General features: G+C 44.1%; 2 protein-coding genes and 1 non-coding gene across 4 annotated transcripts in view; 2 read left to right on the top strand and 1 right to left on the bottom strand.

Moving 5' to 3' along the window:
* Positions 1 to 351: 351 nt before the first annotated feature.
* On the bottom strand, positions 352 to 18,351 carry LOC139223560 (N-chimaerin). The gene is made up of 15 exons (XM_070855500.1): positions 18,323 to 18,351; positions 17,902 to 18,005; positions 15,038 to 15,076; positions 14,870 to 14,925; positions 10,174 to 10,205; positions 9,823 to 9,936; positions 8,473 to 8,599; positions 7,804 to 7,965; positions 4,040 to 4,117; positions 3,123 to 3,207; positions 2,408 to 2,581; positions 1,629 to 1,706; positions 1,402 to 1,539; positions 980 to 1,085; positions 352 to 834 (listed from the first exon to the last, which is right to left on the bottom strand). The coding sequence occupies exons 2-15, from the start codon at positions 17,918 to 17,920 to the stop codon at positions 663 to 665; spliced, it is 1,380 nt and encodes a 459-aa protein (XP_070711601.1). The 5' UTR covers positions 17,921 to 18,005; positions 18,323 to 18,351; the 3' UTR covers positions 352 to 662.
* A 239-nt stretch (positions 18,352 to 18,590) lies between these two features.
* trnai-aau (transfer RNA isoleucine (anticodon AAU)) lies at positions 18,591 to 18,664 on the top strand. Its single transcript has one exon. It is a non-coding gene; the product is annotated as a tRNA-Ile (tRNA).
* A 658-nt stretch (positions 18,665 to 19,322) lies between these two features.
* LOC139223838 (FERM, ARHGEF and pleckstrin domain-containing protein 1-like) overlaps positions 19,323 to 21,285 on the top strand; it is a 53,685-nt gene continuing 51,722 nt past the window's right edge. For both annotated transcript variants that reach the window (XM_070855841.1, XM_070855840.1), the window contains exon 1: positions 19,323 to 19,485. The gene's annotated coding sequence lies outside the window, so the exon portion shown is untranslated. The remainder of the gene's footprint in view (positions 19,486 to 21,285) is intronic.

Genomic DNA, 21,285 nt, shown 5'->3' with positions numbered 1-21,285 from the left:
AGCCCAAGGTTTTTAAAAAGGTGGCTGAAGTGACACAAAATACGTCTGGTGAAGAAAACAAACAAAAAAAGGCCAAGGCATCCTTTTAAGAGAGAGAAGATATCAACATAAAGACGGATCACACAGTGTTTCCCCTCCATAGACAAAGTAGTGTTGTTGAAATTACACCGCTGATTCCTTTTATGATAGAGAACATATTTCTCTTCAAGAGAGATACTATTTGTTTGTTAACGGTTAAGGCTGGAAAATTGTCCTCCCCAGTTTTCAGTCTTCCAGTAATTAATTCTTGTAGAGTTATAACATAAAAAGTCAGTCGTTCCAGTCAGTGGAGTTTGATTACAGTTTTGCTAAAGTCTTACATTTAAAATGTAGGGAAACACTGCATCCTCCCATCTAGTTGTCATAAGTACGTCTTTTATTAATGCCTTCTTTGTAAATAGTCGTTTCCTTCACTTTTCCTTTCATCCACTCCTCACAAACACAGGTTGTATACTTTTTGACCTCTCTAGCAAGATGACAGTTCCAGTTATCTCGCGTGTTTCTTCTTTATTTATCTTGTAAAAAGTCAACAGGTCACTTTGTCTTCCGTCTTTTCGCAGGAGGGCAAAGCATCTTCCCAACCTGGTCCTCCTCGCCGGAAAAACCGCTTCCCTCCCCTCCTCTCAGAACAACACATCTTCGTTGGTGATGAGCGTTTCCACCACAAGTCTCTGGTAGCGGATGTCGTTGAGCGCCGTCATGGCGTCCAGCTCGGGGGCCCTCATCAGCGTGGGGCCGAAGACGATGCCCAGGTTCTCGCTGGACATGAGGTTCTCCTTCTCGCACTGGGTCACTCTGGATGGAGAGAGGACGGAGAGAGCATGTGTCAGCCCTTCTGACCACAACAACAGCGATTTAAAAAGAACCTACACAACTCGGCTATCACATCTACAGGTTTGTGATTAAGGGGGGGGGACTGCTGTGATTTGTGTGTTCAGACCTCTTGAGGTGAGCCATGAGGTATCGCAGCGTCTCGCAGTGAGCTGGCGGCAGCAGCTTCAAGGCCTCGTGGAGAGACTCCAGACGTTTTTCTGGGTCTGAAATTTCTGCCACACAAACACACACACACACACACACACACACACACACACACACACAGATCAACAGTGATTAAATGGTGTGTGTTAGCCCACACCTGAACAACACTCAGGTATGGGATCAATCATCACGTAATACAACTTAATACAGAAAGAGAGCTGTCAAATACATCTCACCCACATCTCTTCCTGATTTGCAGCATATGCAGGACACCTTGTCCTCGCTGCCAAGTGCCTTTTTAAAAGCCCAGTTTGGCTTCTAATCTGTTCCTCCATTCATTCACTCCATCTTACGTAAGACAGGACAGAAAGCGTGGAGACCTACTTGCAGCTTCTATGAAGCGTGGGTACGCGTCGTATGTGATGAGGGGAATAGGCAGCTCTCTGAAGTAGAGTTTGAGGGCTCCGGTGATGATGTTGATGTCCTCGTAGGCAGTCGAGGAGATGTCGGCCTTCTCTCCATCTGCGGAGCAAAGAAGTCGACACGTTGTCCAAACTGACCAGTGGGTCTGTTGCTTTCATGTGAGAGAGACACAGAGGGGTGATGCTCACCTCTATCAAAGGCCAGCTTGACATCTTCAATCAGCTCACTGAAGCCTGATATTCTGTACAGACCCTCCGACTGAAGACCTGACACAGACAAGGAGACTTAAAAGGACGCCGCCATTCGTTCGATATGCGATTAGACACAGTTCTATTTATTTGCTACAATTCTGAATAATCAAACAAAACACTGGTTCCAGCTTCTCCAGTGAGGATATTTGCTCATTTTCTTCTTCTATGATGATAAATTGAATGCTTTGGGCTGTTACCAAAAAGACACAGTGAAAATATGACATGGATTTTTTTTTTTAAATGTTCAGATTTACGTATTAATCAAATACTTGAGTGTACGTTGACTGATGTGATATACAATACTGTGTTGATGTACAAGAGTGTTTTCTTTCCTGTTGCTACAGAAGCCGGAGTCAACAGAGTGGGGGGACGAAGGGTGAGTAACTCTCCCGCTCCAGTCAAGCTCAATCACTTCACGTCAGGTGTCCTTATTGATTTCACATGTTGTTTTCACTCATGTCTTGAATCACAGTCAATAAAATCCTGTCTGTGGCAGCTCCCCTACGACTGCTAAGATCCAGTGGGGGAGGAACTGTAACGCTCTCACACTCACATGTGGGAGTTATTCTGCCCATCATTCTGCCACTGAGAGGACGGGCTGACAGATAGTCTTTCCCTCTTATGCTGCAGCAAACTACACTTATACAATGTTTTAGTGTCAACATTATATAATTACTGACTGACTCACTCACTCACTCACTCTTCCTCTTGCTCACCTCGAGCTTCCAGCTCCTGTATGCACATGTCGACCACCATGGGCCTCTTGGTGTTGTGGGCTTTGACCAGTGTGGTCAGGTCGCAGCTGTACACCTTCTTGACGTGCCGCAGGTCCGGCTGACAATCGTTCGGCACGACTTTGGAGCACTGCTTATGGACGTTCAGCCCACAGTCTGACAGAGGAAAGACGGATTGTGAAAGAGGGTTTCACTTTATTCTTGTGTGCATCCTGCGTGGCTGTATTTATGCCTGCACTCCTTCCTCAGCTCATTGCAGAGCCAATAGCAATATGAGGATAATGTCATTTTTGTCCTTAAAGATCTGATAGTTACAACATAATTTCTACATTGGACAGCAAAAGTTGCATTTTCTACACAAAGTGTAAACGTAGGCGCTGCAGAGGCACAGTTCATCACCCACACACAGTAATAATCACACTGACAGTGTGTTCTTTGGCACCAAATTGAATCTTTTAACATTTTAAATCCATGATGCACAGCAGATGAGTCAACAGTAAAAGTGACTAACTTTAAGCCTGCTGTTCCAGTTTCCTGTCACGGTTTAGGAGAGAGAGGAGGCGCGACAAGCCGAGCACAGTGGAGGAGGCGAGATTGAATCTTTTTTGGGAGACTGTATTTGATAACTAAAGATGACTGAAAACCAGCGAGCTTGAGAAAAGAGCATAACACACCAGTGTGTGTGTGTGTGTGTTACCTGCACACTTGACTCCCTGAGCGATGAGACCCCACATGAAGTTGGCACAGTACTCGCACCAGTGGGGGCCTCTGAATGTATGAACCTGGTTAAAGGGACAGAGAAAATGGGATATCCGGTGTTTAAAAAAAAAAAAAAAAAAAAAAGTAAATCTATTGGCACAGAAAATGCAATAAATATTTAAGTGAAAACAGATACGGTCAGACAATAAATGAATAGAAAAATGCACTGGTTAAATGTGCCAAAATTGTATATTTGCACACATCTACACTTAGAACAAGGTGAGAAAACCATTAATGTGACCTAGACTGGGTCAAGTAATACCTGAATACCAGCAATAATCTTCATTATAGACTGACAGTCACTGACAAAAGAATGATGGAGACACAATAGGAGTGCTGAAAGGGCATTTATAGAGTTTTAATCTGCTCATTTAGTGCACAAATTGGCTCTATACTGCATAATGAAATGCTAATAACTCTCCATCACATCACAGAGCTCATTGTGTGTGTGTGTGTGAGTTTGTGTTCGTCCACATTTCCCTTGAGCTCCGCACACTGTGGCTCTGACCTTTGTGCTCCACACTAATGGCTGCTTGTAATATGGAAATCTGGGAATCTAAAGCACAAAACAAAAGCCTAAAACCTGAAATTGTTAACGCAGAAATATGTGTGTGTGTATCCTACGCTCTGTGCTCTCTGAGGTGAATTTAAATAAGACCCCATGAGCTGAATCAGCGATTCTGGCATCATTCAAGACACACACACACACACACACACACACACACACACACACACACACACACACACACACACACACACACACACACACACACACACACACACACACACACACACACACACACACACACACACACACACACTTAAACAGGACAGGATGGAGAAGCAAAGGCTCACCTTGAAGTTGTGGACCTTCTCGTACTTGGGCGCCAAGTCGCTCTCCCTCAGGGTGGCCCGTCGCACCAGCGACGTGAGCTGCGAAAGGGCAAAAGATCTGATTGGTTTCCAGAAGGTGGAAGCAGGGGAGGTGGGCTTAGATTGGGTGGGTGCCCGGTTGAGATGGGCCCCCGAGCCCGTGCTCCGGTCCGAGGTGCTGCTGCAGACTGGCAGGGAGGGAACTGAACCAGCGCTGACATTCAAACCCAGAGCTGCTGTAAACAAAGAGCCCTTCGGACCCGTCTCCTTCTCAGCTCGCCTGCGTGATTGCTTTTTCCCCCTTTTAACGACGTACGACTCTCGGCTCGGCATTGTGGGACCTGTAGTTTAGGTGAATTTACCTCACACTGAATGTTTAAATCAAACACTGACACTGCGACTAAAATCTAAATCCCAGACAATCAGACTACCAAGAAATATAGAAAGCCAAAAAGGAGATTCTTTTATAAAAATTGTGTTAAAATGAGCCCAAAAGAGCCCAGAATAAATAAGAAAATAAGCACAACAACTAGACTCTCAAATCATTCCAGAGCTCCATCTGACAACAACATCCCAAACCGTGGAGCCAACCCAGGACCAATCCTGCTGTCTTAGCACCACAAAGATCAGCCAATCAGATCAGCTCTGCCTGCTGATGGAGCTGCATGGTGCAATTCCAGTTCATAACAAAAAAAACAAAAGCCAGCCAGCCCACAAAAAACCTGTCTAGGTTTAAACTAAAATAGAAAATTGTGGGGAAAAAAAGTTCACTTAAAATGATTCAATAAAGCTTCACTTCTTAAAGCGCGTGCCCAAAAGCCTTCAAACCGGACTGATGCGGCAGAATGTGGATTCCTGTCTCCCAGTCTCGTGTAGGTGAGCGCGTCAGCCCACATGGCTCTGTGTGTGTCTGTGTGTCTTAATCCGCTTTGCCTCTACACACTCACCAGGCAAAAACCAGCAGAGGAGGGAGGGAAGGAGGGAGGGAGGGAGGGATAGAGGCATAGAGAGAGAGAGAAAGAAGAGGAGGGGCGGCCGAGCTACGGTGCGGTAACGGATGAATTGAACAGGTCACATTGAGAGGAGAACGAGCCAATCGGAGGACAGCGATTCTTGTTGTTCGTCACCGATTTCTGCCACCTCGATTGTCCCAGGAGAGACGGAGAAAGAGAGGGAGAGGAAGAATGAGCTGAGAAACAAGCCGCTATTTTATTCACCCGTTCGCACTTTTTTTGTTCCTCTTTGTTTCCCTCGCTTCTTTTGTCATTTTATGCACAACATCCATCTGTTTTTTTCCACCGAGCTTTCCCAGTTTCTCTTACTTGTCCACAGTAAACAACAACAATGGCTATAGTCTGCTTTATGAGTGCTTCTTGCTTGAAATGTGAACAGAATAGATCATTCAACACCCCATGTCCCTAGACGGCTCTTAAATCTAAAACCCCGGTCATCCACTATCTTAGCTCATTCAAGTGACATTATATAAGGACAGTTTAAGGCTACATTTCCATTTTAGAAGTACACTTTAGAGGTTTCTGGTTAAGTGCTGCCTCTGGTGGGTGGATGCTTGGACTTCTTTGACATTTTTTGGGCTGTAAACAAACAAGCGGTAGAACTGCATTCAATCCTGTTACTCTGGGAGAGATTAAAAGCTCTCTTGAGCTATGTGTTTTGATCTTTTTTAGATTTTTTTTTTTTTTTTTTTCTACATGGCTACAGATCTTGTTTAGTGGCACAGCAGTGACAGATATTTTAAAATAAATACAGAAATATGAATGAAGTTGAATTTTTAAACGCTAAATACCATCATTAAGAGCATCCGCATTCTCAAATCATTAATCCTAAATTTACTGTACACACACACAGCAAAGTGAATATGCATGACTGGTCATGGATATTTAATGACTGTTTTCGGTGCATGGGGATGGAGGGGTGGAGGGTGCTGGGTGGCCAACAAAAGAGCACCACGATTATAGACGTGGAAAGAAAGGGTAAGAGGAAAGAGGAGGAAAAGCAGGTTATGCCCAGGAAGCTCATACACTGATGGGGTATCATCTGTGGCCCTTTAATCTTTTTTTTCCTGTAGTTTCTGTCAGATCAAAGGTGCTAAAATCTGGTTACTGCCTTCTCCTTCCACCACAATAATTCCTGTAGCCACCCACTGAAGTCACTCTCCCAAAAACAAATTAAAATTTAAAAACTCACCACCAAAACCCCGTCTTTATCACCCTCACAGGGGCCATGAAACTGCATTTAACCCACATGAAATGGTGATAAGCTGTGTGAAATATGTATTTCTTGTGTTTGTCTTCCCCCCCCAGAGAGCCAACACTGGTCTCAATGTCACAGCCGTACTGCTTTGTCTGCAAATCCACCCAATTATGAAAAGCACACACGTACACAGGACCACCCCGATTACATACACACACACACACACACACACACACACACACACACACACCCCGACAGTGATGTATGAGGTGCAGTGCAGGTGGTCATGCACTGCAGGTCATACAAGGCCTCAGGAGGCTCGGTCTTAGTGTAGCAGACAAATACATTGCGCACAGTAGCCCTGCTTTGCTACGAGCCTGTTGTGTGTGTGTGTTTTCACTGGACTGAATGACACTCATGCGCGTTTGTAGACACGAGTCTGGGGGTTTTACAGCAGCTGTATGAATGGATCTCCGTCCCCTGCCTTATTTTCACGCAGAGGCACCCAGCAGAGAGATGAAATTTCCATTAAATGCTGCCCAGTGAAGAGTTAGCTCCCGCTTCATGCAGAAACCTCGCATCTCGCAATTTTGTCACTTCTGTTTTCATCCTCTGAAAAGCTCCAACTACAGAAAAAAACTTTCCTGCCTGTGCTCTGGGTTAAGAGCCAACCCCAAAACAAACTAATTGTCTCACAGCTGAATGTAAACTAATGAGCCAACAACAAACTCGGCTCCTGAATACTTGGTGGAGCAGTTTTGGGAGATAGCAGGTTTCTGCAGGCCAACTGCTGTTATGTAATTTTACTGCAGAGCCCTTGGCTAGAGGCCATCTCTCCTCTGCATCCATCCTCCTCCTCCTCCTCCTCCTCCTCCTTCTCCTTCTTCACCATGTTCCTTAACTCTCATCCTTCCATCTAAGGACTGTATGTAGAGCAGCTTTCCTCACCTTTACCCTTGTCTTAACTCTGCAGGGATTGTTAACCTTTAAGGTTTACAAGCCCTATTTTACATAACATACAAATATTTTATTGATTCATCATTTTTAGCATACTCTGGAAATATTAGGATGGTATATATGCTAACAGTTACTGCATTGCAAACCACTCATCTTCCACTTGCAAATTACAGATTCCTTCCTCTGCTGAACTGAAACAGCAACTTCTAATGTTTCCTACATATGATTCAGGCGCATTCATTTAAAAATGTAGCCGGTACTCTGTGCCAACACTACTCCATTTCTTTTTTTAAAGCAACTCCCCAAAACACCCCTAAGCCTTCAGGTCAGTTTGCCAAAAACATATGTTAATTGGAGAATGCTTTTGGCCTGAGTTCCTACACAGTTTCTACTGCAGAAATCCATATTTCTAAAGTAAAACTGATGAATTCTGAAGATAGAATACACTGAGGAAGAACACAGGCCAGAGTTTGTATTTCAGGCCTCAACAGCAAAACATTTTTGATATTTCAAAACGTAAAGGTCACAAAACTGGCTCCATAATGCCCCCTTGCCACTTTGCCCGTGTTTGTCCTCACCCTCTCCTCAGAATTACGGTCGTCTTTGGCCGGAGCAGGACCGTCTGGGGCCTCGGGGCCGAGCGGCAGGTGTTTTTTCAGGGTGGGCTCCTGGTTCAGGGTGGTGTAGCCCACATGTTCATAGATGGGGTTTATGGTCATCTTGGCGATGTACTCTGCTGCCTGACAGAAAAAATAAACATGATACTATAGTTTAACAGTTGCAGTTTCATAGCAATTTTGACAATTTCTATATTGCAGCGTCCACAGAATGAATGACTTTATTTTTGTCCCTGGACTCAATATTGCAAAAACATTCATCTTTTTCCAGCATTGTTTTGTCCCCCTTAGAACTTTCCTACTGTCTGAATGAATTCAAATAAACACTTCATGGGAGGTGAGCTCAAGAAAATTCCCATACTCCTTCTGTCATTAGGGATTACTTTTGAGGAATCCAGGGATTGAGATTATCAAGTAAACAAGCGTTGACCAGAGGATAAAATGTGTGGTTTTCTTTTTTGTAACCTGACAAACAACGCTTTAAATGCCTCCATTTACAAAGTAAACATCCATTACCAGCATTTACAAAAAGAGACTTCTCAATTTTGTTTTGAAAGCAAAACATTTTTTTTTTTGTCAGTAGAGTACATTAGGAAGGAAAGTGTGAAGGACAGATGGACAGACACACACCTTTGTCTCGATGTAGAGTGTGATAAGGCCGTCTGTGACCAGGTCGTGGATGGATTCAAACCTCTTCTCTCCGACAAAGTGCTTCCCGTCATGGTAGAGACGGAAGTTTCTCGTCTGGTTGCCAAACCTAAGAGGAATGGAGGGAGAAGCCAAAACTTTAATAACCATCTTATCATATGATAATTCTCATTATTGGTGATGCATTCCAAAACTCATCAATTACATGTATTATTCATTCACAACATACTAGATTCCTCTAATTTACTGCTCTACTCTACTCTAGTTTCCTACAACAGATAGAGGATAAACAACATTTTGGACCATTGATGCTTAAAATCTTAGTTATACTTACAGCCTTTTAATGTACTACTGTGCATCCAAACAGTGTGAAAAGAGAATATAAAAGACAGATTCATCACAAACAAACTCATATTTTCTCTCTTTATACCTTCTACTGTAGCCAAGATAACTTAGACTCAGAAAATGGCACAAACTCTAAGCGGCAGAGCTGCGATAGACAGACTCTCTCTGAACTGGGCCAACACATTATCTGCTCCTCGGTGGATCACAATGAAACCACCGCGAGATACAACAGCACTGATAGATCATTAACCCAAAATCCAACCTTTCCTTTTCTGCCAACCCAGAGCGGAACACTAGTTTATGAAGGGGGTATTTATGGAAGGTAATTATAACCACAGGCATGGGAGAGGAACTTGTGCAGGTGGAGGAATGACACGGCTATGAATAGAGCAAACTGACCCAAAACCAAATTCAAATTATGCCATGCACCCATTTAAAAGTGTGACACCTAATCTGAGAAAATGATGGGTCATATTCGAGTAAAACTGACTGCTGGCGTGCTTACAAGCTAATCAGGCTACAGCATCCACCGTCCACGCAGCTGCAGTGCCCGTGTGGCCCGATCAGAGAGGTGCCTAAGACAGCTTCCGCAGACTGTCACTCCCTCACGCTCCTGGCCTCTCCTCGGGAGGAAAGGCTCGGCGCGAGGAGCCATGTGCAGCGTAGAGATGAGCGCCTCTGAGCGGCTTACAGCTCAAGCGCTGCCTTTAAACCCTCACACCTCACGGCACCTGGGGTCTGAACACAACGATCGGACATGCTCGTGCACACGTTCACACAGCACCACAGCTTCTCCTTCTCTTGCCTGGTCACGCACAAATACTCAACTGAGGTCTAGGGGGTTGGACTGCTTTTCTAGTATTGGTGGTTAATTTTCTAATGAAGTTAAATCCCTGGTCGACTGCAACTTAAGCTTACACATATCCACTGAGCTCTCACTGCTTGTGCCCCCTAAATCAGCTAAATGCACAGATCCTGCCAACCTACCTTAAAGCCAGTGTGTAAGTGCCCGGCTGTCTCTGACTCTCTCTGATGAGGTAGCTGCCTTCGGCCTGACTCAATAACTGGTCGGCCTCTTCTCTTGAGATCATGCCATGGTACCTGGATGTGAAACAGTCAAATATTCAGTGAACTAATAAACCAGACTTCACAACACTTTAGCCCCATAACTTGAATTAGCAGGGTTAATGTTTGGGTGAGTTTCCTGCCTATTTAGCACGCAAGTTCAAGAATTACTTCCTCTACAAATTATGGGTTCATGTGTGGGAAAATGAATGGCGAGAGCTATACAATAGGTGGAGGAGATGAATTGGGGGAATGTGTGATAGTCCAACTTACTCTCTTCCATAGTATTTAGGTCTGGTGTCCACCTGCAGGGAAAAGAAAAATATGTAGTCTGTAAAAAAAAAAAAAGGGATTTCCATGCAAGCTTAAATGTTTACAACAAAAAACACAAACCAAAACTAAGCCTCTCTGGGTAACCGCTGTGTGGCTGAGTTCGTGAGTGTGTGGGCGCAGGGAATATTGCACGAGTCGGATAAAAAAAAAGCTGAACGTTCTGCTGTTCTCAACAAAACTGCTGTCGGGCCAATAACTCAACAAAGAAACAGCGCTGAATATTAATTTGCCCTGTGTTGGTGTGTGTGTGTATGAAAGGTACTGTAGCGCCGTCTTATCCGCTGTGCACGTGCACCCCTGGACAGCCACCAAAACTGCTCTGAGGCCTGTCAGGAAGCCATGCATGGAGCGGACACGCTAATACCCATTACTAATGCTCAATACACACCCTTGACTGCACATTACAGAGTGCTGAGCTGGAGGGAATACACTGGTTGAAAGAGAGAGACACAGTTAGCCTCTTCTGCATAAACAGTGCATTTTGGATGAAATGATGAAATCAGATGGAACAGAGTGAAATGTCTACCTGCCAGAGCCTGGAACCACAAACATGGAAGGATTATATAAAGAGTTTAATGCACTGTCTGTGTGCTTTCAAATATGTATTTTAGGGCAGAATCCAAGACATTCAACAGTCAGTAGGAGACAAATGTCAGCTCGCAACAGAGAAAAGGTATTATTACTAGTATTACTAAGGATTATGGACAAATCGCAGCTGGAGAGAACTCAAATTCATAAACGTGTTTTCATTTGGATATTTAGTATTTTTCATTGATGTGCAACTTCTAATTGTTCAATTATAATCACAATAGCTGTCAATTAATTTTCTGTGTCTATTTCTTCACTAATCAATACATTTATGAATCCTTTTGGGGGGTGTTACAGGCCACTGTTTGTTGTTGTGTATGCATGTGTGTGTGTCTTTCACTCTGTGTTCTGTGTTCCAGGTGCAGCTGATGGCTGATTGATGACACCTGTATGGAGCTGTGGACAGTCTATATAAGTAGTATCTCCCCCACACTCTCCCTCTCTCTCAGCTCCCCGGCACCTGATTCAGATCCCAGCATTTTGTTGTGTTCGTTTGGTTAAATAAATGATATTCTTCTGCAGGTAATCAAGTCTTGTGTTGCGACTCAGAGCCGGTCGTAACATAATGGGGGCTCGTCCAATCTTTGTTATCTTGGAGTGGGTGAGTCGATCGTCTCTTGTTAGTTTGTACCCCATGACCAATGTTGTTTTTTTGTTGGTTGGTTTTAATTGATTAGTTAGGAGGCTCATGCTTATGTCACCACATGAGCTAGATTTTCTTTTCTGAGCTGCCTGGTTAAGTTAGCCTCCGGGTGTCTGAGAGACCATAGAAACAGGTGTTGATAGAGAGGGAACCAGGCATGCTCTGCAGTAGGTTAGTTAACAGCATCCATTTCTAAACCTAGTGAGAGCATGTGGTGGCATTTGCAGGCCTTTGTTTCCACACAGTGTTGTGGGGATATTGTGAGTCAGAGCAATTAGTGTTTTGTATTTATCTTCTCAGTGAAGTAAGAGTGGTAGAGTTTAGTGGTTGGGTTGTGCTGATTCATGCTAGGGTGGCAGTATTAGTACTACTTCTATACTGTGTGGTGTGAAATGGTTGCAGAGTAACTGCTACTGTTATCGGCCTAGAGTGTTCTATTGGTTTACACCTCGCTTGATGTATATTGTCATGCTGGATTGTTTGTAACTTGACAGCCGTGCTTTTGCTTTGTAGCACTTTGTCTATGTGCTATTGTTGCTTTGCGTTGCACTGGTTTGGAGCAACCTGGTTAGTGAGCTTCTCTTAGCTTCTTTAAGCCTCCTTCTTTTTTTCGTTTTGTTAATTTCACTATGGAGTTTGACCTGGAGAGGTTTAGTGAAGCTCCTACCACAGTACCAAAGCAATTGTACCCTCGTTGAGCAGGGAGTGCTTCCATGTGAGACTGAGGATTCAGATTTGACTAAATGTGTAAAGGTGTCTGTCAGCAGGACAGAGGCCATACCTTCACAGACTTAAAATATTCAATCTGTACGCTTACAAGAGCTGGAGTTGCAGTTCGAAATAAAACTGTTAGAAATCGAGGCTGAGGGAGAAAAGAGAGGGAGGAGATGAGGAGGCTGGAAACTGAGAGGCTGTATTTAGAACATGAAGAGAAAATTAAGGAATTGGAGCTGAGGTCAATGGACATACAGCACTTTGAGGCTTATGTTGGTTCAACACCACAGTCAGTGTTAGTATTTACTGATCACAATCCCCTTGTGTTTGAATCGCATGTCCAACAGTAACCAGCAGCTCATGCGTTGGGCCCTCATGGTCCACAATTTCAATGTTTCAATGTATGTTGGCATCCGACACAAGAAGGGACGTGACAATGTGGTGGTCGATGCTCACTCTCATGTGCCTTAGGTTGTTGACAGCGTGGCTGCCATCTTATGGGGGGGGTGTTACAGGCCACTGTTTGTTGTTTTGTATGTGTCTTTCACTCTGTGTTCTGTGTTCCAGGTGCAGCTGATGGCTGATTGATGACACCTGTATGGAGCTGTGGACAGTCTATATAAGCAGTTTTCTCCCCACACTCTCCCTCTCTCTCAGCTCCCCGGCACCTGATTCAGATCCCAGCATTTTGTTATGTTCGTTTGGTTAAATAAATGCTATACTTTTGCACGTAATCAAGTCTTGTGTTGCGGCTGAGAGCCGGTCGTAACAAGTGTAATTCAATAATACCAACTGCTGCTTACTCCTTCCTTACGTTGGTAAATGATTAAATTAAATGTCTTTCTCTCACTGTTAATAACAGTGTAACGTGACGTCTGCCGGCTCAAGGACAGTTGCCACTCATTTATGCCACAACCTAAAAGGTACCAGCCACAGATAAGTGCTTATTGGTGCAGCATTAAATCATCTGGCTGAACTTCCAGCAGACAACATAGGGCTGCTGGTGACAAGGGAGGGGGGGGGGGGGGGTGCTCCTCCACTCAGTCTGTCTGCCCGTCTGCTGATTTTAACTGGGTCAGCACCGACTACCTGACCAGTCGGGCACCAAAGCGCACAGCTGTTCTCTTAACATCAGACATCCCACCATCCACCCCCCATGTCCTAAAAGGACTGTTTTACAGATTAACAAACTCCACACACGCAATCTCCCCACATCTTTAATCCCCTCTGGATTCCCCCAAACCTTGGTGTCACCCCCCCCTGCCACACACACATCTGGTGGCTGTCCTCTGTGGGCAGATGTGCTGGCGCGTGGCATTTAGTGGACATCAGCCACGTGCCACACCACCTGCTTGCCCTCGGCTAGGACAGAGTCTATCTGTGTGACGCCACTTAGAAAACAGCTAAATGATAAAAATGCTTAAGTTTGACTCGCTTGGTTGATAGAAAATAAGAAATACAGGCCAACAAATTGTTTAAATCATTACACCACAATTACTGACTGAACAAGTGGAGCGGAGAGCTGCTGTGGTGCAGCAGGTTATAATTTTCTTGTGTTCCATTAAAATATTGATAGAAGAATAGAAGCACTATGATCCAATATAGTTTGTCCTATGTGGCCTTGGTAGTGATAACGTCACATTATAAGGAGGCGATTGATAAAATGCCATTTTTTAGGATCAAAATATTCAAATAAGTGCACTACATGACATCAACTTAGTATATTTTTACCACTGAATCAGCATGAAGGTCCTGACTGATCAACTGCTGCTAATGTGACATTATGTGGAAGGTTTTCCACAGAACGCTTAATTTCACACACAACTCCATGACTTTCCCAGGCCTGGAAAATGAGATTTTGACATTCCATGACCTTTCCAGGATTTCCCCGACTGTGGGAGCTGTGCACCAAAGATACTTCTACGTGCAGTGTTTGACATGTTTTTTTCATTTTCAGAGTGTGGATTCCACCTTAGCAGATGCCTCCCCTGAAGACAATGGATTGGTGAATTGCAGCAAACAATCAGCCCTGCTGCAAGCTGAGTCAGCTGAGTACAGTCTCTGAGGAGACCAAACACAAACACACACAAGGACATGCACTATTCACACACATTCTCAGCTTGCTTGAGGCTTGCTCCTTACCACTGTTGTTTTAATGATCATATTTACCTGCTGGTGAAACACTGTCTGATGCTGGAGAACATACAATATGGCTAAGTGGAAGATACCAGGCAAAGGGATATCAAACTAACTGCTGGCCTCTTTAGGGTGTTTAATTCAGATGACACATCTGTAAAAAGATACACCCAGATGACAACTCTGACGGCATCCTGCACCTGTGCTTAAATCTGCTGTCTGTCATTTAAGCTCCATTTTCACGTGTTAATCCGAATAGCACAAAGGATTGTTGCTGTTGCATGCAAAGTGGCAGCACATCCACCTTTTTAAGCCCCACCATCTGTGATCTGAGGTGCAGTGTCTCTGAGAAAACTGAGGAAATCAGGTTTGTTAACGTAACACTAGATTTTTCTGGCTGCTCAGTGATGCAGAATAGGCCCTCAATATGTCATTATTATGCAAGTTGGTCTATTTATGCTACTTCACAGCAATTCTCAGACCAAAACTGGATTTCTCAACAATAACACAAACTCACTTAACATTCGCTTGGCGGACAATGAAAGCTGTTCTCACCTCACTCGTGCAGGTGAGTCTGCGTGGGTGAGGCGCCTCCTGCTGGAGCTGGTACACTGTGGCACAAAACACACGGCGAATCACCGGAGAGAACAAGAGCATAAAAATCCTAGACACAAGATTCATCCAAAGGAAATAAAAGTTTTAAAACGCTCCATCGATACTTACAGTAAGACTTCCACACCGGTGGCCTGTATTCATCATGATCTGAGGACAGGAAAAACACAACAGTGTCTGAGATTTGCTTTGCAACAGTGCCACCATGTGGACAAACTGATTTTATCTGCCTGTTTAATGTCTCTGATATGAATCTTCACCAAGTGTAAATGGCATTTTACATTCAATCAGTTTAAAGTCAATCAGTTAGTGCTGGTTATTACTGCCACTACTACCACTAATAATAATAATAATAATGATAATAAACTTCATTAATATGGCGCCTTTCAAAACGCAGTCACAAAGTGCTTCACAATAACGGAACATATTTATCACGAGGAAAAAACAAAAAAAACAAACAAGTCATTAAACTAAGCGTATTATAAAACTCAAAGCAAGGTCATGAAACATTATTGGAATCACCAGGATTTTGGTACAATCACATGCTCGTCACGGCTCACCTCTGGAACTGCTGAAGGAAATCTTTGTTCGTTTTATCAATGCCACTTCCAAATAACCGATTACTTATTTTATCATATTTATTATATTATATTTCTGATATCAGACTGATGGATGTGAATAAATAGCGGCTTCATAAATAAATCCACTCTGTGGTGCATAAAAAGTCGTGAAAATGATTCATTGAATGAAATGAGCTCTCGCTGCGATGTTTTATCTGTCTTACACTGACGAGCTTTCCCAGTCTCCCCCTCAGGCCTACACGGCTGCGATGAATAGCAGATGATATCAACACTACGGCAGTGTTTCCTGGATGCTTGTTCAGCTGGAGCAGACCGTAAACAGCGCTGACAGTAATATTAGAGTAAGTGTGACTGTGCAACATTAGACGCTAAGAGGAGCGGAACAATTTTCAGCCCCGAGCACTCAGTTGGAGTTTGGCTGAACTCTGCGGCAGCTACTGAGCATTTACCCTGTGATTACTGTGACATCCTTTCAACTCTCTAATAATTCATACAGCACTCATATTAGATTTAACACAATGTAACGTATTTATATGTTGACTGATAAAATCCCTGTTTTTTTAAGTGTGGCAAGGTCAGTTCTGGTTTATACAGGGTTTTTTTTAAGACAAATGCCATTTTTCTTTGCTTAAAATGGAAATTTGTTATCTACATTAAAATATCAGTGGGAAACAGACGCATTTTTATGATGGACGTTAATATGCGTCTCTCTGTCTTCTGGTCAGCATCTTGCAAATTCAGGCGTATGCCGCCTTCCATCTTGTCTGCACGGGTAAAACTAACAGCCTGTTTCCTGTCTCAATGTACTCTGTGCTCTTATCTATTCAACACTTGTCGTCCCCGGTATCCTGTCTTCAAAATAACTCCAAATCCTCCCTGGGCAGGAGTCTCAGCCTCTTTCTCAAGGCAACGTACTGTTACAGGCCGCTGTTTGTTGTTGTGTATGCATGTGTGTGTGTCTTTCACTCTGTGTTCTGTGTTCCAGGTGCAGCTGATGGCTGATTGATGACACCTGTATGGAGCTGTGGACAGTCTATATAAGCAGTATCTCCCCCACACTCTCCCTCTCTCTCAGCTCCCCGGCACCTGATTCAGATCCCAGCATTTTGTCGTGTTCGTTTGGTTAAATAAATGATATTCTTTTGCAGGTAATCAAGTCTTGTGTTGCGGCTCAGAGCCGGTCGTAACATGATGGGGGCTCGTCCAATCTTTGTTATCTTGGAGTGGGTGAGTCGATCGTCTCTTGTTAGTTTGTACCCCATGACCAATGTTGTTTGTTGGTTTTAATTGATTAGTGACTCTCCCTCTCTCCCTCTCTCTCAGCTCCCCGGCACCTGATTCAGATCCCAGCATTTTGTTGTGTTCGTTTGGTTAAATAAATACTATACTTTTGCACGTAATCAAGTCTTGTGTTGCGGCTCAGAGCCGGTCGTAACAGTACCCTCAAAGACAGACAGACAGACGGACACACTCACAAGAAACCAGTTCTAACATATTGGCTGCTGAAACGGTGTCTGCAAAGAAATAACAGCCAGTGCTTTTACTGAAGTGCTGCAAAGACAGCTGCGATTCATTTGTGCTTTAGTTGAGAATGTGTATATTTGTGAGGATTTACACTGTTAGCCCACAACATTTAGAAGAGAAATTGTGTTTTTCTCCACCACAGGTTTTCTAACATATCTAATTTGTAGTTACCTGGTGAATTATGGGTTAACATGAAAATTCACCAAAATAAATACCAAACTTTAGTACAATTAAATAAGAATTAAGTCTAGACTATGGACAGTTTAAAATCCTAACTACAGTACTTACTAAATACTGTTTAGACTACATCAAGTAACTCACAAGGAGAAAACTGACTGCATTTTTACTGCTAACAATTAAACACTCGAAGGGAGGACATTAACATTGTGATGTTTTTTAGCTACTGATAAATGATTATGGCAGATGCATTAAAGCGTAAGCAGCACTTTAATGTTGCAACAGGTCACGGTGGAGCTGATTTTACTGCTCGACACACTATTTCACAATTTACTGCACAAAAATGCATCACAGTTTCCAAGACTGCCACTTGATTTGTGTGCAAAACCTTAATCTGCAAAGTCAGCAGTGACTTTAATTAGCAAATAAATGTGGGTGGAGTAAGAAGTTCAATATTTGCTTCAGGAATGTAATGGAGAGGATGCATTAAGAACATACAGTGCTTCCAAACTGTGGAACACTACATAGTTATGCTACATGCTGTCCCAATGTGACCAAAATACAGTGGAAAGTGATCATGATATAATTATAGCTGAGCATATTGATCAGTAGACTATACATCAGTGTACCAAACAGAATCCACACCGTTAAAACACTCAGATGAGGACACAAAGGAGGCGTAATGCTGCTCACCAAAGACATTTAGGGCCATCTTGATTCTGTGATATGAAGAAGATGATGAACAATTAACCAGCAGATCCAAATATCCAGCAAAACGGACCCACTCAGTTTAAATCCTGAAAGAGGACAGACGACAAAGAACAAGGTGAGAGTGTGGAGCTGCGATGAGCTGCCCGAAGAGGAAACAGCTGAGTGACGAGAAACAATAAATGATGAAGCTCACATTATAGGAGAGCTAACGTTAGCAGGTTCCGTCTGCGTTACTTTAGTTAGCCCGAGGATTTAAAAAACGGAGCTCGCGGACGTTATTTTGCATTAAACCGTTAAGAAAACATTCGCTTCATAATTCAGTGAAAGTTCGCCGACGCCGGTTTACAATGAAGTGGACTCATTAACTGGTTTATTAATTTGACGGTTAGCTAATAATACTCACGCTCACATCCATTCTACATTGTGGTCGCCATCTTGCTGGGTCACGTGAGCAGTCTCGCCCTCTCTCTCCGGGGTAACTATGGCAACGGACGTGGCTGATGCTTCTTCGCGGTTGGAAAGACGTCGTCGCTCGCGCTTTAAAGGTAGTTTTTGTTATAGCGTAGCTAATGAAGTTGTGTTACATCTTGCCTTAACATTTATAATTGATAACGTACTTTAAAGTTGTTATTTTATGTATAAAAACAGACGTTTTTACCTCGTATCGACATGGCCGGTTAGCTCAGTTGGTTAGAGCGTGGTGCTAATAACGCCAAGGTCGCGGGTTCGATCCCCGTACGGGCCACTCATCCTTTTTCTCCTCATCACATTATTGTGAAAGCACATTTTTACATCTAAGTAGAAGGTCAATACTGCGAAGACAGAGCAGCACTGTTAAAGTTGGATGGGTATTGTGTTGAAACACAGCTGTGACCTATATTTCTTAAAGCATTTGGCATATATTAATATGAATAATATTCTCCTTATTGCCAAATGCATCTAGTCACACTACAGTGTAGAAATACTCATGCATTTAACATTTGAACTCCAAAAGCATTGACATCCAAATACAAGAGCACACATCACACATAATAACCCATCTCACTAAATACATTCTGTTTTGTAACCATATTATAATTACTAACCCATCAATGTGTGCATCAATTAATTACTACCACCAATAATGATAATAATAACCTGTAATATATGAATGTAGGGGGAGAAACAGGACAACATACCCCTCTCATATGTGTTGATAATAGAGAATATAACCCCTTTACCACGCCGGTGTTTCCCCAGAGCGCCGTGCGGTGGCGCTGTTCCTCCGCCCTGCTTGCACTTTCTCTCCGCCTGGCGGTGGAGCGCCGGGGTGCCCGTACTGGAGGCGGTGTGCAGCTCTTCATTGTTCCAGTAGGAAGCCCTGCGCACGGTTTCCCACATTTGTCTCAATGGCTTCCACTCAGAAACCACGTCCCACCTGAGAGGGAGCGGATCAGCTGCGAGCGCACGACTTCACCCACCACAAACTTAGAGGCGGCACAGCTCCGAGTTGGATTTACCGTCCGCGGAGGAAATAAAAGCTCCTGCTGACGGACTATCTGTGGATCCTGAAGAAAGAAGGGGGGGGTAAGGAAATCACACTGTCCGGATTATGAAGCGAGGTTACGCGAAGCCTCTGTTGCACACGCTCGTGTTTGGATCTATTGCGATTTCCACTTTCGGCTCCATGAAGGCGAGATGTGCGTGATGTTTGATGAGCCTGATATCTTAAGCAGGAGCTCGCCTCGATTGCAGCCAGCCTGTTCATTTTCCTAATCGGCTGAGCTTTAGGAGGTCCAGCAGAGCTTCTCTTACTGTAAGCTTCATGGTAGACAGGGGCAGCCCTCGGTGCAGGCTTTTCCCTCCAAGTTAACATTTCGTGCATCTTAGTTTTTTTTTTATCTCACACACACTTGTGGGTGGTGTTTTATTTTGTGGGTTGCTCTCTGCTGCCTTACAATAGGTTGTCACTGTCAGCACATGCACGTTGATATTGAGCCCCCACACACACACACACACACACACACACACACACACACACCAGCCCTGTCTGATGAGTGTGATCAGGTTGCCTTATAGCCTACTGACATCTTTGCTCTGGCCTTAAGGATTACTCTGCTAACCTACATCCTGGGACTTGCGCTCTGCCTACTCTACTTTTGATGTGTGTGCCTTTAAATGAGCCTCATTCAGGGCTGCTCTCTGTTTTTATATGAGCATTCATGCCCCCCCCACCCTCCCCTTGGAGAAGGCATGCATGGCACCTATGAGGTGACAACATCAGCTGCCAAACAAACCCCTTTCCTTCATTGATCTCTGGGGGGGGGGGGACATGTGCTGCCTTTGCACCCCCCTCCCCACCCTTTTCTGGGGGAGGTCAGAGCACAGGGTCAGTGGGGGGGGGCAGCATTGCCTTGCTCACAGGCACTACATTTAGCTCTAGTCTGCTTAATCACTGAGCTGCCCTGCTGCCAATTCACTTCTGCAATCAATATCTCACCCACAGCGGCAGGAGAATTGGCTTTCTTTCTTTCTCTCACACACACACTCACACACACACACCCTCACAATAGGAATTCTCCTGAGGGCAGTAGGGCGGCTTGATGGCTCAGTGGGTGCAGGGTGTCACCTTGATAAAAACGTTGTATCTCGCGCCCGCCATCGACCCGGTGTAAGCCTGCTGTGCCGTGGCCTTGATCTGGCCCTCACCTTGTGCTCGTCAGGTTGTGTTTGGCGCCTCTGGGTGTCATTTTCCAGTTAGGTCAGATAGCGTGGATTCAGGAGCTGTTTATTCAACACGGTCTTGTTGGGAGAATGGCAACAGGTAACACAATCAGGCAATGAGCGTCCTGCCTTTATGGTCCTTTATGGTGGCTAGTCTTCGGATGGTTCTCGGAGGCTCACTCCTGACCTTTGGACAACATACGGTATGTGTGAAATATTCCAAATGCAAATGTACTGCCAGAGCTTTTCATGGCGTCCCACAGGGTTCCTCTGTGAATGCAACATGCTCAGGTGTCGTCACATTACTTTAGTACAGTGATCAGGGAATAGCTGAGTAGGTCGCCCTTGGGTTTTTTGATTTACCACATAGTCGTTTTCTCATAGAAATCCAAATTATCCACACACCCCTGCACGTTTCACTCTTTGCTTGAATGGTAAACGGTTCTAGTCATTCCAGCTACTCAGAGTGCTTTTACACTACGTCCTCATCCTCCCATTCCCACGTTATTCACACAGGAGGAATCTAAGTTGGAGGAGACTATCCTTTCACACAGTGAAGCTATGCTTCAGGAGCAAATTAGGCTTCAGTGTTTTGCCCAAGGACTCTTGAACATGTGGACTTGGAGGAGCCGGGGATCGAACTGCTGATCTTCTGATTGATGG

The sequence above is a fragment of the Pempheris klunzingeri genome, chromosome 24 (assembly GCF_042242105.1).
Source record: "Pempheris klunzingeri isolate RE-2024b chromosome 24, fPemKlu1.hap1, whole genome shotgun sequence".
NCBI classification, from domain to species: Eukaryota; Metazoa; Chordata; class Actinopteri; order Acropomatiformes; family Pempheridae; genus Pempheris; species Pempheris klunzingeri.
This window is presented reverse-complemented; position numbering and strand designations above follow the sequence as displayed.

What these genes read in the sequence shown, in the direction of transcription:
- LOC139223560 (XM_070855500.1), bottom strand. An exon ending in CACTCTACATCGAGACAAAG is followed by an intron (nt 7,966 to 8,472) that starts GTGTGTGTCTGT and finishes TTTTTCTGTCAG; the next exon opens with GCAGCAGAGTACATCGCCAA. An exon ending in CTCATGGCTCACCTCAAGAG is followed by an intron (nt 835 to 979) that starts GTCTGAACACAC and finishes CTCTCCATCCAG; the next exon opens with AGTGACCCAGTGCGAGAAGG.